Source organism: Anas acuta, chromosome 5, assembly GCF_963932015.1.
Source record: "Anas acuta chromosome 5, bAnaAcu1.1, whole genome shotgun sequence".
NCBI lineage: Eukaryota > Metazoa > Chordata > Aves > Anseriformes > Anatidae > Anas > Anas acuta.
The window spans coordinates 24400065-24414638 of record NC_088983.1 but is presented as its reverse complement, the minus strand read 5'-3'; the positions used below and the strand labels follow the sequence as shown (position 1 = coordinate 24414638).

Here is a 14574-nt window from a genome sequence, read left to right as displayed (position 1 = left end):
TCAGGGCTGTCCCCCTTTCACTTCACCCTCTCGCCCCCTCTGGCTTCCACCCCTCAGCCCCATCTCCCCTGTCCCTGCTCCAGGTGCTTCCAAACACAACCCAGCCGGAGCCCTAGCGAGCAGCGCTGTCCCTAAGCAGCGTCCCTCCCTCCCTGCCTCCCCTCGCTGCTGCTGCTCGCGGTGCTATCAGCCCTGCCAATCTCCCTGGTGACTCAGTTTTATGCTCAAAAGGACACTTTTCTCTCAGGTGTTGCACCAGCCCTGGGTGATGGTTGCTGACGGAAGCCATATCCTATTGCGGTGCGATATGGTGGCTCTGGATGCAGTGTGTCACCATGCCGGGCATTACCGGGACAATGACCCCCGTGCTTTGCCTCATGGCAGGGGGCACTGCTCCCCTTCCTCCCCTGCCCATTAAATGGTTTCCCAGCACCAAGGCATCCAGGGGATCCGACACAGAGATGTGATGGCCAGGGTGGTCTGCCCCAAACTCTTCCTCCTCCTCCCTGCCCTTTGCCCATCCCTGTCAGCTCTGGGACCCTCTCTGAGGCAGCCCTGATTGAGCACAAAGGAGCGGTGCCTCCCCACACCTCTCCACCCCCATGCTCGGAGCAGCACTCAGGCATTTACATCTTTTACAGCACTCCCCTCTGCCTTCCACCTTTCCTCCCCAAAACCAGTGTGGCCTTCTCAGTGCCTGCCCTCCCTGCTGGCTCTCCATATCTGTCCATGTCCCTGTGGCCTCCTGAGCTCTGAAGCAAGCCGGAGCTGCCATGACCACCAGAACAGACACAGAACAGCAGTCTTGACTTGCCAGCTTTCATCCCCTCAGTTTTCCCATCCCGAGTCTTTCCTCACACTGCTGGTTTTGCGCAATGGTTCGTAATGAGGCACTGCCAGAAGAATGTCATCTTCCTGGTTTTTCCAAAATTCAATCCACCGTTTCCTGCCCATTCCCAGTCTCCAGCTTCTTCATACACGTCTATACGAGCTTGCAGCTCCTTCAGCTTGCTATCACTTGCAGTCTTTAGCCCTGTTTCTATTCAATAGTAAGTAAAGGGCATTTGGCCAGGTATAATGCATTCTGAGCTTTATCTCTCTCTATATCAGTGCATGAACTAAAACAATTGTTTTTCAGCAGGACTGGCCACCTGAACTCATCAGCAGTCACCAACGCTCCCGTGCCACCACAAAGCAGAGGGTGGGAATGGAGAACCGATGGCACCAGGCTCATCCTGGCTGAAGCCACCCTGGAGCCGCACCATCGGCTCCCGCTGTGCTATCTTAATGATCCTGTCTTTTCCCCCTCCATGCTCTGTGCCTTAATTAGCCTTTCCCCCTCCTGTGGGCCCAACTGCTCTGCTTTCTTTTAAATCCTTCTTCCCCGTGCTTCGCCTCTAACAGCATCTTTCTACTGTACACTTCAAAGGCTTTGCTCACCACATCTGTCCTGGCTGGCATTGGCCGGCAACGCCCCAGCAAAGGCCAGGTCTGCCATGAAATCGCAGTCATTGAAAAGACTTCAGGCCCTCTGGGAGAGGAGCAGGGATGGGGGAGGAGGGGTGGAAGGATTTTCACCATTTCACCTCTGGGAAGAGCTATTAGTAACACAGGAAAAGCAAGGGGGAAGCCAGCCCCCTCCTCCCACCACCCTCCCGCCTAGGGAGCCTGCTGAGGGCAGAGTGCTTTTATGTGCAAGTGGGAGGGAAGGAGAGTGTTAGGGCTTCAGAGGGAAACGCTTTGATCTTGACTTTGAATCCTCAGCAGTTCCCGGCTCTCCCCCACCCCTCCCAGGGACCCCAGGATACGGCCACAGCTCCTGCTCCTCACTGGTGCTGAGGTGCAGCGCTTGCTGTTTCACAGGGACTGCCCTCCTGCCCAAGCAGGAGCATGATGCCTCTGGAGGCAAGGGCATGGCACCAGCACCAAGTTCAAACTTTCCCTCTGGGAAGGAAGAGGGAACCCAGCTGGAAAAGGGAAAAGAGCCCCGAGAGAAGCGGAGGGTAATTAGAGATGGGACCTACTTTCAAAGCTGCCCCTGGGCATTGGACTCATACATCCTGAACATCACCCAGGAGGTGAAAGGGGAGGCAGCCACACTAACAGGGTGCTCTGTGTCCCTCTCAGGGGACAGCACTAAGGTCCCACACAAGAATGAAGGGGGAATCTTAAGGCAGAGGTGGGAAAACAGCAATGGGGACCCAGGCACTTTGCATGGGATGGGTAAGAAGTGGCACTGGGGCAGATGTGAGCGATGGGGAACGACACTGAGCTCTGAGTCACTGCAGAGGCAGGGGGCAGCAGGATGCGGAGGAGCCTTAGGGGCCTCCAGTCTCTTGTTCAAGATGGGATCTAATGCCCAGGCTGACTCCCTGCTGCCCTCAGGGAGAGGAAACTCCTGGCTGGGCCTTGCCACCAATCTGTCCTAATGTTCAGGCCAAGTTCTTCTGTCCTCCATGCCATTCCTCTGTCCTCAGTCACACAGCTGAGGTCATCCCCATTAATTCCTCTCACCCTCTGTGATTTACACACTGGGCTGTCCCTGCCCACCAGTTCTCACTTCAGCACCACTAAACAGATCTTGCTCCTCACATCATCTCCTATAATTCAATCACAGCGGCTCTCTTGCTCCTGTCTGTAAACTCCCTGTAATTTGCAGCTCTCCCTCTCTGTGCAGTGTTAGCAGAACTGAACACAACTGTCTTTCTGCTGGCACCGGCATTGCCTGGAGGCAGGCACAGAAATGAAAGAGCCTCACAGGTCCTCTCCGTGGGGCCCACCGGTCTGTCTACCTGCACATCCCGTTATGAGCTCCAGCAGAAGTGTGAGGCAGTGTGCTCATAGTTGGTTTCAGGGCTGGGAATGAGACGTACCTGACAAAATGAGCACAAAACCAGGACTTTTGAAATTCAGTTTGAACAAGTTACTCTGGAGAGTAACCATGCTTTCCAGCTCCCCTCGGCAAAGTCACATCAGGATCACAGAGAAGTATTTCATGCAACTTGACGTTCCTTCCACCTCAGATATGTGAACAGACTGCAGCTGCAGTGACCCTACTTCTATTGCCATCTCAGGCTGCAAGCTCTGCTCACTGGTGTTTCTTCATGGAGCAATGCTAGGGGAGAAACCCAGCCAAAACAGCAGACACTTGGGACACTCCTTGGAGCCCTCCAAGGTCTCAGTCCTGCCAGTGCCTCGTCAGTTCCAGTTAGTGCTTCGTCAGTTCCAGTTCCCTTGACTTCCCAGAGGGATGACAGCACTCAGATTTTGACTCTGCAGTGCTCTGGGGGGAGAAAGATGGGAAAAACAGAAGCCAGAATACCAGCAATGTTTTTGAAGGATGGACATGTCAATCTAGCCTGTTTAGGTCAATCTGTTCCAATTCCAGAGCTGGTTTTGGCAATGAGCCCACGGTCTGACCTGCTCCCAGTGGCATTATTTCAGACTTTTCCCATCCTACCTGGATGGTCTCCTCTGGTCCAGGCATGGACTGCGGGGAGGGAGCTCTGACTCCATCCACTGGGATTGGAGGTGGGTTTGGGGAGCTTTCCTTGCAGGGAGGATAACTGAGTGTTTGAATATCGTCCCCATTCGTGGCACTATTGCGCAGGAACCCAGCACCACGTCCTTGGGACACCCTCCTCATCGGGTTCAAACCGATGACAGTTGTACCTACTGAACACGGAGGTTGCTTTTGGCCTGTGCCCAAACTCGGAGCAGCAAAACCCGCCTTCCAGTGCTGCTGGATGTCCATGCCCCCTGGCACCAAGGCCCACGTGTGGCTGGATATCTGTGCACCTTTGCTGTGAAAGGATGGGCTGCAGCAAGCAGGTGAAAGCACAACAGGCAGAGAAGCTTCTGGCAAGCCGAGCTGAACTGCAAAGGTCTCCACAACCCGCTGCCATGCTGAAGCATCCAGCAGCAAAGCAGGAAGCGCGCTGGTCCCCCACTGAACTCCTCCAAGGAACAGAAAAATGCTAACTACTTGTTTATATGCTGGAAGCCCGTGTGTGCAGTGATCTGCATAACAGAACTGCCCAGGCTGTCTCTTTGTGTGTTTTCCAGCTCCTATGTTAATCACTGACCCTGCTGACTCTGGCATTTACCAGTGTCTCACTGCCCTGTGAGCACTGCTTTGCATTTGCAACCAAAGAAGTTAAAAGGATGAAGGATGAGAAGGGGAGGGAGCAGCTGTGGCTGCGAGCACCAGCCGCCCGGGGAACACGTCCAGGGCTGGCCAGGTTGATAGCGAGAGTGGAGCTGGCGGTGGAGATACAAAGATTGCCTGAGCCGGGGGGAAAAGCTTGCAGGGGGGTGGTTTAGGTCTCTCTTCCTTGCAGTGCGACTTGTCTGTGTGTAGTATGAGAGATCTCAGGGAGCACGGGGGCCCAGGTTTCGGTCAGCTTGGGTGATGGATCTTAGCTGGGGCAGGGAGGACTCATGAGGGGTGGGAGTGGGGCCAGTCCGCAGCTTCCAGGGAGCTCACTCCTATCAAACTGTGCTCCTGGGAGGTGAGAGGAGCAGTGCTAAGGCTGGATAGGTGGTGAAACTTAAGGCCAATGGCCAACCCACCCAGCTGCGACTGGAAACCCCTGGTGGCTACAGCCAGCGGCTGAGTCTTTCTGAGGATCATCCCCCACTGGCCAGCCCCAGGTGGTGGCCAGGAGAAGCTGTGCAGGAGAGCCAGAGGTGCAGGAGTGCGGGGCTCAGCGGGTGGCAGGAGGCTCTGGGGTCAGTGGGGGCTTTGGGACAGGGACGGGGATGGGTGGGGAGAGCTTGGGAAGAGGAAGGGCCCGGAGGAAGCTCTGGGCTTGTGAGGAAGACGCAGGGTGGAGCTGGTTTTGGTGGCTTAGCGGTGGCGGAGCGACGTGCCTGGCGCGCGTGCTGTTTGCACAGCCTCACGTGAGCCCTGCTGAACCCATTGTGTGTGTGCGGGAGTGAAGGAGGGGGACATGGGGACGAGATTAGGCAGCGGGGCAGGGACAGTGGGCACGGGCCTGCGGGTGGCACGAGTGTGGCTGGAGGGCAAGGGCAGGGAGAAGGCGGCTGTTTGTGCCCAGATGAGAAGGTCTGGAAGCCTTCATCCCGGTGCAAGGAGCACAGGGTCAGACACACACAGCGGCAGTGCCAGCCCCACAACCACAGCGATGCCCGCTGCAGCCCCGGCACCCAGACAGCAGCACGGGGCCATCCCCACCCCACGGGGCGCCAAGGGCCGGGCTGACCCCTCGGTCCCGGGGCCGCCGTGCTGCGGGACGTGGGGGCACCCGCGGCTCTGTGGGGGCCGTGGGGCTGTGGGGCCGGGCGCGGCGGGCCCTTTAAGCTGGCTGTCGGCGGGACAATGGCCATTAGCACTTCAGCTTTGGAAGTGACCCCCGGCCCGCTCCGCTTTCATCTGGGCCGGGGCGGCGGGGATGGCCCGCTTCCTGCCGGGGGAGGGGAAGGGGGAACGAGGGAGGGGCGGCCCGACCCCATCCCCGGCCCGGCCCGTCCCGTCCCGTCCCCGCACGCTGCCGAGGGTCCCCTCGGGGCTGCCACCGGGGCCGGCGGCGGCGGCGGCTCCGCGCCGCTTCCTGCCGCCGCCCTTAAAGGTGCGCAGCGACGGGGCCAGGTGAGTGCGCCCCGACGGCGGCTGCTGCTCGCCATCCTTCCCCTGTCCCCTCCTTCCCCAGCCCGGCCCTTTGTCCCCCGGGCGACAGCGCGGTCCCCGTGGGCTCGGGGCTCTCCTCCTCTCGGGGAGCGGGGCCGCAGTCAGGTGCCGCTTGCGCTCCGCAGGTAAGTTCCCCGTCCCCGGGGAGCCGCAGCCAGGTGCCGCTGGGTTACTGCACGTCGAGGATTTATTTTTTTTCCCCTTTAAATTAAAGCCGGGTAGAAGGGGTGTGTGAGGGGTGCTGGCGGGTGGGAGCGGGCTTCTTTTGCTTGCGGCAGCCCCAGGGGGTGATATTTCTCACCTAGACGGCCCCTTGAGGTTTTCGTGCTGCTCTTTCTTGTGCCCCTGCCGTGGTTCAGCTGAAAGCCCTCAGTGCCCGCAGCTGGGTTCAAGAGCCAGCTGAGCTGTCCCACCCAGCAGCCCTGCGAGGTTCAGGGGCTGAGGGCTCCCGGATTCCTGCTGCTGGGAGCGTTTTGGGGACAGGCTCGGGGAACTTGCACTACTGGATGCCACCAGCCCATCGGTTTAGGTGAGAGAACGTGATCTGCGAGTGCTCGCTTATCTGTTACAATGCAAAAGCGGCCGGGTTAGCTAAAACCTCCGTTATCAGTGCTGCAAAGCTCCCTCGGTTGCTTCTCGGGGCTGTGTTGGGTTGGGGAGCGTTTGTCCATCGCGTTCAGCTGGCTGTGCTGGGGGAGCAGGGGGTAAAAACCCTCACGTTGCAGCAGCTTCTCTGTGTCAGGAGCTGCTGGGCTCGCTCTGCCGATGAGCCCAAGCCCGCAGCTCAGCAGGGGCTGATGTCCTTTGCTTCTGGCTTGCCCGGCCCCCCTCCATGCAATCTCCCAGGAGTTTATCTGTGATGCCGGAGCCCTGGCTTTTGCCTCAGGCTTGCCTGCGGGGTCCTGTTGCTCCAGCTCTGGGCTGCAGGAGCTGGCAGTGACATTGAGGCTGCGGGTTATTCCTTAAGAAGAGGATTTAAATCTGTGCCTCCAGCTCTCTCTGTTCCCCCCTCCAAGCCATAAGGGGGTGGGAAATGCCCACCAGGCCATAAAGACCCGGTGTGGTCCCCGTGCTCCCTAGCCTGTCCCAGCTCCTCTTCCCCTCCAGGGGAAAAGCTTTTCACCTCTTCTTTGCCCTGCTCTCCCAGTGGCTGCAGGGCACATGGCCATGGAGAGTGAGGGCTTGGGCTGTGCTGGGGCTCTCCCTGCCTAGCTGTACAGAGGGGCAGCTCTGCTTCAGCTCCTCGCCACGTGCTGTACACCACTGGCTTCATGAAAATGCTGCTCTGCAGGATGAACTTCCGTGAGCCTCCAGGGCAGCAGAAGTACAGACCTGACCCAAAGTGACAATCTGGTGTGGGTTAACTCTGATAGGGATGGGATAAAAGTGAGGGAACTTGTGGTTTGAGATAAAAATCATTTAGTGAGCAAAGGAGAGGTGGAAGAAGAAAGAACAAAACTAAATGATGCAAAGCAATCACTCACCACCTCCCATGGCTATGTTGATGCCCAGCTGGTTTTCCAGCAAAAGATGGCTAAAGGTCTCCCTAACCCCCCTCCTCAACCTGTTTATTGCTTATATGGCATGGAATAGCTCTGGTTAATTTGGTCATCTGCCCGGTTGTGCCCCCTCCCAGCCTCTTGTGCATCCCAAGTTTATTCACTGGGGGGGGGCAGAGTGAGAAACAGAAGGCCTGGATGCTGTGCATGTGCTGTTTAGCACTAGGTGAAACATCAGTGTGTTATCAGCATTGTTCTGGTCACAAATGTAAAACGCACCCCTGCAGGGGCTGCTGTGAACAGAATTAACTCCGTCCCAGCCAGACCCAGCACACAACCCTGTGCTTGCGTGGTCGAAAGGGCTGAGGACAAATCTATCCCTTTCCTTTGCAGCTGTGGCCTTCTCCTGTGTTGTCTCTGAGTGCTGATGCCCTGCAGCTGTAGGAGAAGGCCCTGGCCTCCAACATGTGGGAGATCAGCTCAGGGAGGGGAGCTAATCTGGTGACCTGATTAAAGGCAAGGGGCAGCAGCAGCAGCGTGGGGCTCCCTGTGGTGATGCAGTGGTGTGATATATGGCACCTTGTCCCGTTTGCTGTTTGGTCACGGCCAGGGGCTGTAGGTACTGCAGCAACGGTAATGTTATCTGCAGCAGGGCACGAGATGGAGAGTCAGGAAGGGTCAGGCAGGGCGGCTGCTTTGCTTCAGGGCTGCTGCCTCTCTCTGTGGCATCTCCCTGCAGAGCTGGGTGTGTAATGATACCTCCAAGTGTTGTAAGAAGGTGGGTCTCCAGCTGGGATAGGAATGAAGCAGATGACAAAGGGATGTCCAGTATGCAGGGGGTGGCACAAAATGAGTAGGGCTCTGCATGAGGATAAAATTGACCTAGTTGGGCTGCTCTGGGTGAAATGCTGTGCTCCCGGTGTGCAAATTGGTTTGAGAGGGAAGGATGGGGCTGGTGGGGTGAGGGATCTGAGCTGGCTGCTGGGGAAACAGTGCCAAAGGGGGATGTGGTGGTGGAGCTGGATCACAGGGGTGCTCCTGGAGGGGTTGGGGCAGAGCCATGTGGGTGTCAGGACCAACGCTGGCAAAGGAGGGGATGCGGGTTTGGCCCCTTGGGCCCCCTGAGTGGGAGCTGGCATGCAGGGGATTGGGATGGACTGATTTGGGGAAGAAGGGCTCCATGCAGCCTGTGAACCACCCACCCCACTCTCTCTGCGTCTGTGCTTTGGGGTTGCCTCCTGCCTGGCAGGGCTTCTGGGGGCTGCACTATTTTTGCCCCTTCTCCCTGGCTGGCCTTGCTTCTCTGCTGAGCAGCAAGTGACACCTAGTGTCAGCTCAGGCACCCATAACCGTGGCTTGGCTCCGGCTGTTCCTCCTGCCTCAGGTTTTGAGGTGCCCTGCTCTGAGGGAGGGAGCAGCTCCCTGTCCCTTCTGCTGTTGGCCTGGATGCCTTGCAGGCTGGCCCCTCTGTGCTCCTGCACAGTGCTGTGTCACCTGGCTGTTCCTGCTGAGGTGATGAATATTTCACCCCTGAGGCTCCTTATAAGTGCTGGTAGAGGGGAGATTAAATGCGCTGTGGGGGAGCTGGGGATAGGGGTGAGGCTGGGCACAAAGCTCGGTGTGTGGGGGCTGAGAGTGGCCTTGTCTCCCACCCCGATGGATGCAGTTGCTCCTTAGTTTGACCCAGACATCTCTGGAGGCTGTGTGCCATGCGTGCTGCCCACAGGAGGTCACTGCAGAGCAAGCTGAGCCCATGTCCCTGTCCCAAGTCTGCCTGTGGGGACCCAGGCTTCCTCCTTTGTCCTTGGGATGTGTTTGTGCGGGTGGGGGGGAGAGCAGAGGCCTTTCCTCCACCCTCTTCCCACTTTCTAACGCTTGGGGAAGAGCAGGAGGTACCAGGCCCCCATCAGCCTGGAGCATGCGCTGTCTTGATCTCATGCGACTCCTTTCTTTCTGCCGCCCTTCAGGATGATCCAGCGGCACCAGCTGGTGCAGTCTGTGCTGCAGGAGCTGCAGGAGGCCACCGAATGCTTCGGTCTGGAGGGCCTCACCAGTGCTGCTCTGGAGGCGGAGAGGACCCTGTCGTCCTTCTCCCTGCCCGGCTATCACGGGAGGCAATTCCAAGAGGAGCTGGAAGTTGACCGAGTAGCCAGGAGCCTCTACCCCGAGGATGCCCCAAGTAACATGCTGCCTCTTGTTTGCAAAGGGGAGGGGAACCGCCTCTTTGAGGCCGCCAGCGTGCTGCTCTGGGGCAACCCCAGCCTCAGCCTGGAGCTGCAGGTGCGGACAGTGGTGGAGATGCTGCTGCACAAGCAGTACTACTTGAACGGCATGATAGACTCCAAGGTGATGCTGCAGGCTGCCCGCTACTCCCTCTGCACCGAGGAGACCCCGGAGATGACCAGCCTCCCCATGGCTATCCTGGAGGCGATCTTTGATGCCGATATCAAAGCTACCTGTTTCCCTGGCACCTTCGCCAACATGTGGCACGTCTACGCTCTGGCCTCCGTGCTGCAGTGTAACATCTACTCCATCTACCCCATGAGCAACTTGAAGATCCGGCCGTATTTCAACCGCCTCATCCGGCCCAGAAAGTGCGGCCCGCGGACCTCCACGCTCCACATCATGTGGTCGGGGCAGCAGCTTTCCCAGCAGGTCTTCAAAGCGCAGTACTTCGTGGCCGTGGTGGGTCTGGAGGAGCTGGAACCCACCATGCCCTCGCCAGAGCCTCCCGTCCAGCCCATGAAGACCCTTGAGCTGCTGAATAGTGACCCCCAGCTGACGTACTCCAACCTCCGTGACAGGTACAGCATCACCAAGAGCACCTTCTACCGCTGGAAGCGCCAGTCCCGCGAGCACCGGCAGAAAGCAGCTGCCAGGTTCGCAGCCAAACACTTCCTTCAGTCCTGCTTCCAAGAGGGCAACGTAGTCCCCCTCCAGCACTTCCGACAAATGTTCCCGGAAATCTCCCGGTCCACGTACTATGCCTGGAAGCACGAGATGCAGAGCGTGGTCAACGGAGATGCCTCTGCTCTGGCTGAGGCCCATGGGTTGCAGGAGCTTCACAGGGATGTCCAAAAAAAGGCTGTGGATGAGCCGGCAAATTCAGAGGCGAGCTCTAGGCCTCCGAGTCCTTCCCTAGACCCGGTCCAAGCAGGGATCTTCATGCGAGGAGCCAAATCCTACCTGGAAAAATGCATTTCCATGAACACTCTGGTGCCTTACAGGTGCTTCAAGCGCAGCTTCCCCGGCATCTCCAGGTCCACGTACTACAACTGGCGAAGAAAAGCCATCAAGGAGAACCCCAACTTCAAGCCCCCTCAGTCTCCCTTGGATAACCCCAAACCTCTAGCCATAGGAAAACCCCTCCTCCAGCTGAAGCCAGGCAGCTTGCCTGTTAGGAAGAGGCTGAACGGAGACCGGCCAGCACCCAGGAGTCTCCTGCAGCTCAAGCCCTCTCTCTGCTGGAGGAAGCAGCTGCGAGACGTGGCCCGGAGGCAGGTCCAGCAGTGGCAGCTGCCCTTCAGCAAGTTTCGCCTGCGCTACCCAGCGCTCTCCTCCACAACCTACTGGTTTTGGAAGGGCATTGGCCGGGCGCTCAGGCGGCAGCGCCTGCGCTGGGCCAGCTCCAGGCGGCTGTTGAAGCGGGTGGCTGCCCTGGGGCCACACAGGGCCGAGCTGGGAGTCAAACCCCAGTTCCCCGCAGAGGTAGTGAGCAAGCAGCTAGAGAAGCCAGCGCCGGCCACCCCGTACAACGCCACCATCTCGGGCTACGCCGTGTCGGAGCGGGCCAACAGCCGGATGTTTGTGATGGATGTGATCGCCACCGCCCAGTTCAAGGCGCAAGCCAAGCTGTTCCTGCAGCAGCGCTTCGAGTCGAAGACCTTCCCCACCTACAAGGAGTTCAGCGCCCGCTTCCCCCTCACGGCCCGCTCCACCTACTACATGTGGAAGCGTGCCCTGCACGACGGGCTGACCCTCGTGGATGCCTGAGGGCTGCTCTGTGCCCTGCGGCTCTCTGGTGGGGTGTCCAGGCCGGGGCCCAGGCCTAACTTTTTGTTCTGGTTTTGTTTTGTTCCTAGTCTCTGATTTTTATTTTATTTTTTTTTTGTTTTCTGGGGGGTTCAATCAGGTATGGGAGTGCCTGCACGGTGCCCACTCCCAGAGATGGGAGGAGTGGGAGGCAGGCTCTGGCTGCCCCAAAGGAGAGGGGCAGAGGGGTTTTGTCCTCAGTTGTGCTCAGGGGATGTGCAGGGGTCACAGGGCATGGCAGCCCCCCTGTGTGTGATGGGGTGGAGGACTGGAAGGGCTGTCTGCCCTGGGCACAAGTGTGAAGGAGTGGGGATGTGCAGAACTGAGCATGGAGGTGCCCAGCATCCCCTCAGCTGTGGGTGAGGGGGGTTTTGGGGCATGCTCAGTGTTTTTTGGGGGGATATGTGTACATCTCTGATCTGTGCTCCTCCCGGTTAAGGAGGATGAAGGCTTAATCTCAGGCCAGCACTGATGCCACTTTAGCTTTCGAGCTTTTAATAGCTGTCCCTAGCTGTCCTGATCTTCCCTGGAGGAACCAGAGGCTGGTAGAGGATGGCTTTGGGTTGTGTCCCCATTGTAGCCTGTGCTGGGAACGTGTTATGTTCCCTTGCCAAGCCAGGAGCTGCTGTCCATTTTTTTGTTTTTATTTTTGGTTAGGCTCTAGAGAAGCCATCCCTGACCTTCCTGGTCTTTTAGCAATAGCCTCTTTCACACAGTCCTTCGCTCAGAGCTGGCAGCTGCCTCCTCTGTGTCTCTTCCCTGGTGCCTGCATGAAGGTGTGGGGCAGGGACCAAACCCCGTGGGCCCAAAGTCTCTCCCTGAGCCACTCAAGGCAGGGTGGCTGCCTCCTCGCAGCAAACATGGCTGTGTAGGCCTGACTTGTAAGAATTGAAAGCAATAAAGACTTCTGCTCCCAGTCCTGTGTGGTTCCTCACTCCTACATGAGGGATTTCTGGGCAAGGCCTTTCCCTCTCCCTTTGCTTTTCAGAACTGGGTGGTGACCCCTTAGCTCCTTGGCAGTGGTGCTAGTGGGACCTTGTCACCATCGATCCACCCCTAGAAAATGCTCTGTGGGGTGAGGGGATGCCAGGTTGCTGTGTGTGGTCCCAGGGAAGGGGATCTGGGGCTGGGGGTGCCTTGGGGAGGGGACGGGGCCTGCAGTGGGAGCAGTGCTGGGTGCTGCTGCAGAGAGCTCTGAGTGCCTGGGCTCTGTGTGTCAGGGAGTAATTGGAGTAATTAGCTGCCCGTGACTTCTCACCAGTGAACTCCTCCAAGGGAGCAAGCTGGTAATTACTCCAGAGTGATTACCCGTGTCTCCGAACTGCCGGGGGCTGGAGACAGCCACTTTCCATGGCAGCAGCGGCTGTGAAGGCAGGCAGGAGAGAGACCTCTGGGCTGGGGCTGGGCCCTGGCCCTCCCTCTGCTGAGCCGTGGCAGCAGGAGCTATGGGTTGTCTGACTGCTGCTGCTAGCACAGGTCCTCCTAGGGGACCCTGAGCATGGGGTGGGCTGGGGACAGGGGCAGGGTACCCATCAGGCTTGGGGGGGTGCTGCTGATGTGGTGGGCAATGCCTGTCTGGGGGAAATCCACAGTGCTCAATTCACACCCGTTGTGCTGTGCTTGCATGGCAGGAGATGAATTCAAGGCAGTCCCAGCAGCTCTGCCCCGTGCTGCTGATAAATCTCCCCCTTTGCAGGCACGGAGCGAGATTTAGTTGAGGCGTCACTCAGATCCCTCACAGGCGGGTGCTCAAAAGCACTGACCACAAACCAAGATGGAAATGAAAACAGTAAAAGGAGATTAAAATGCTGTAAAGCTGTGCAGAGTAACTCCCCACCTGCCTGTGATTTAGGGCTCTGCTCATCTGCTAACACACCTAATTCACATCCACCCAGGTCCATCGTGCTGTGCCGGCTGGGTTGGGGTGGTGGGGCAGGACATGAATGTGGCAGGGGTGCTCTGGGGACAGGGACCGTGGTGCCACCCTGCTGTGTCCCTCCTGTCCTTGGGTGGGCCAAGAGCAGTGTCCCACCCGGTGGCAGCACAGAGCAAAGGTAGAGGCGGAATGTCATCCCTGCAATAAAACCAGGTGGTTACGTGGGGGACTGCTCGTTCCTCTTCAATGGGGATGTTAAACACGGGGACTAGCAGGGCAATAAGCCTGCCTAATAAACCAGGTGACTGCGAATGGCTTAATGAGCTATAATAGCCTGCGGGAAGGGCTGGTCTGGGTGCTGCTCCTCAGTGTGCTGCAGGAGCACCTACGGTGGGCAGCGGTCTCTGTCCAGAGGCTGTCCTTCCTATGGGACCAACAATCTGCAATCCTGAAATTCAGCATGTGTTTGGCATCTGGGCCATTCAAACGAGGTTTGCCAGATACAGTATTTGTGATGGAAGTGATGTCTTGACAAAAGGACCTGGGAGCCCTGGTGGTCTCTGTTACCTCCCCAAGCAGAGATAGTTTAGGGGCCCACAGCTCATGGGGACACAAGCAGCTCTGAGCCTTGCAAGGCCCACCAGGGTGGAAATAGATCCGCAATAGGAGGACAGAAAAGCCATTGTCACCATTCAAATGTGAGCAGCAAGCACAAACACAGTCATCAAGAATATCTATGTGGGGAAGGGAGGAATGAAGGTGAGGAAAAAAAAGGCACCACCTGGATCAGTCCCCTGGATAAGCCCCTCTGTGCAACGTCCTTGCATCTCCCACTGCCCCATCCCAGTGCCACTGCTCTGGTTTTCAGCGTTGCCCAGTTTCTTTATTCGTACTCGGTATTTCCAAATCCTCCTGATTTTGTCTCATTAGCAAATGTCACCAATGCACCCTTCCTTCCTCTGCCGACTTGCTAATGAGAATATGGGAAAAGATCAATCCTCATCCTGATCTTCAAGGATTTTACCCTCCAGCCCAACAGAACTTCTAAAATATGAATACCCCATTTACACCCATCTCAGCTGGCCTGGACCAGCCCTGCCTGACAGCTGTCCACACAGTGCCATGCCAGCTGTTTGGCTGACACCCAGATGCTGCATTCCCTGCCCTTTTCTAGAAAACAAGTGAGCTGATGTGCCCTGATGATTTAGCTTAATCAACATCTGGAAAACACACGAGCTTTGGAGAAAACACTCAAATATAAACACACTTTGAGAAGGAAAAAAAAATCCATCTTTCTTGTCCAATGCTGTCAAGAGTTCTCTGTCTGTGCACAGACTTTGATTTATGACTTCGGGGATGGCATTTTGGCAGAGATCACATTTCTTTGCATGTCAGGTCTCCTTCCCTGGCTTCTTCCCCACCCCTGTCCCCAGCCCTCCTTCACCGGGGGACCTCGGGGACCAGGGGACCTGGCTCAGGAGATGCAGTGATGTGCCGATGTGCTGGGGAGAGGAGGG

General features: G+C 57.5%; 1 protein-coding gene across 5 annotated transcripts; it reads left to right on the top strand.

Annotated features, from left to right (window-relative positions):
• The first annotated feature begins 4519 nt into the window (after window positions 1-4519).
• On the top strand, window positions 4520-12097 carry VRTN (vertebrae development associated). 5 transcript variants are annotated; one of them, XM_068683229.1, is made up of 2 exons: window positions 4520-4689; window positions 9117-12097. In XM_068683229.1, exon 2 carries the CDS (start codon window positions 9118-9120, stop codon window positions 11140-11142), a length of 2025 nt encoding a protein of 674 aa, XP_068539330.1. In that variant the 5' UTR covers window positions 4520-4689; window position 9117; the 3' UTR covers window positions 11143-12097. The 5 variants fall into 5 exon arrangements, with proteins under 5 accessions (XP_068539330.1, XP_068539331.1, XP_068539327.1 ...); XM_068683230.1 differs by having other exon boundaries at window positions 4520-4731; XM_068683226.1 differs by lacking the exon at window positions 4520-4689 and adding an exon at window positions 5472-5611.
• The last annotated feature ends 2477 nt before the right edge of the window (window positions 12098-14574 follow it).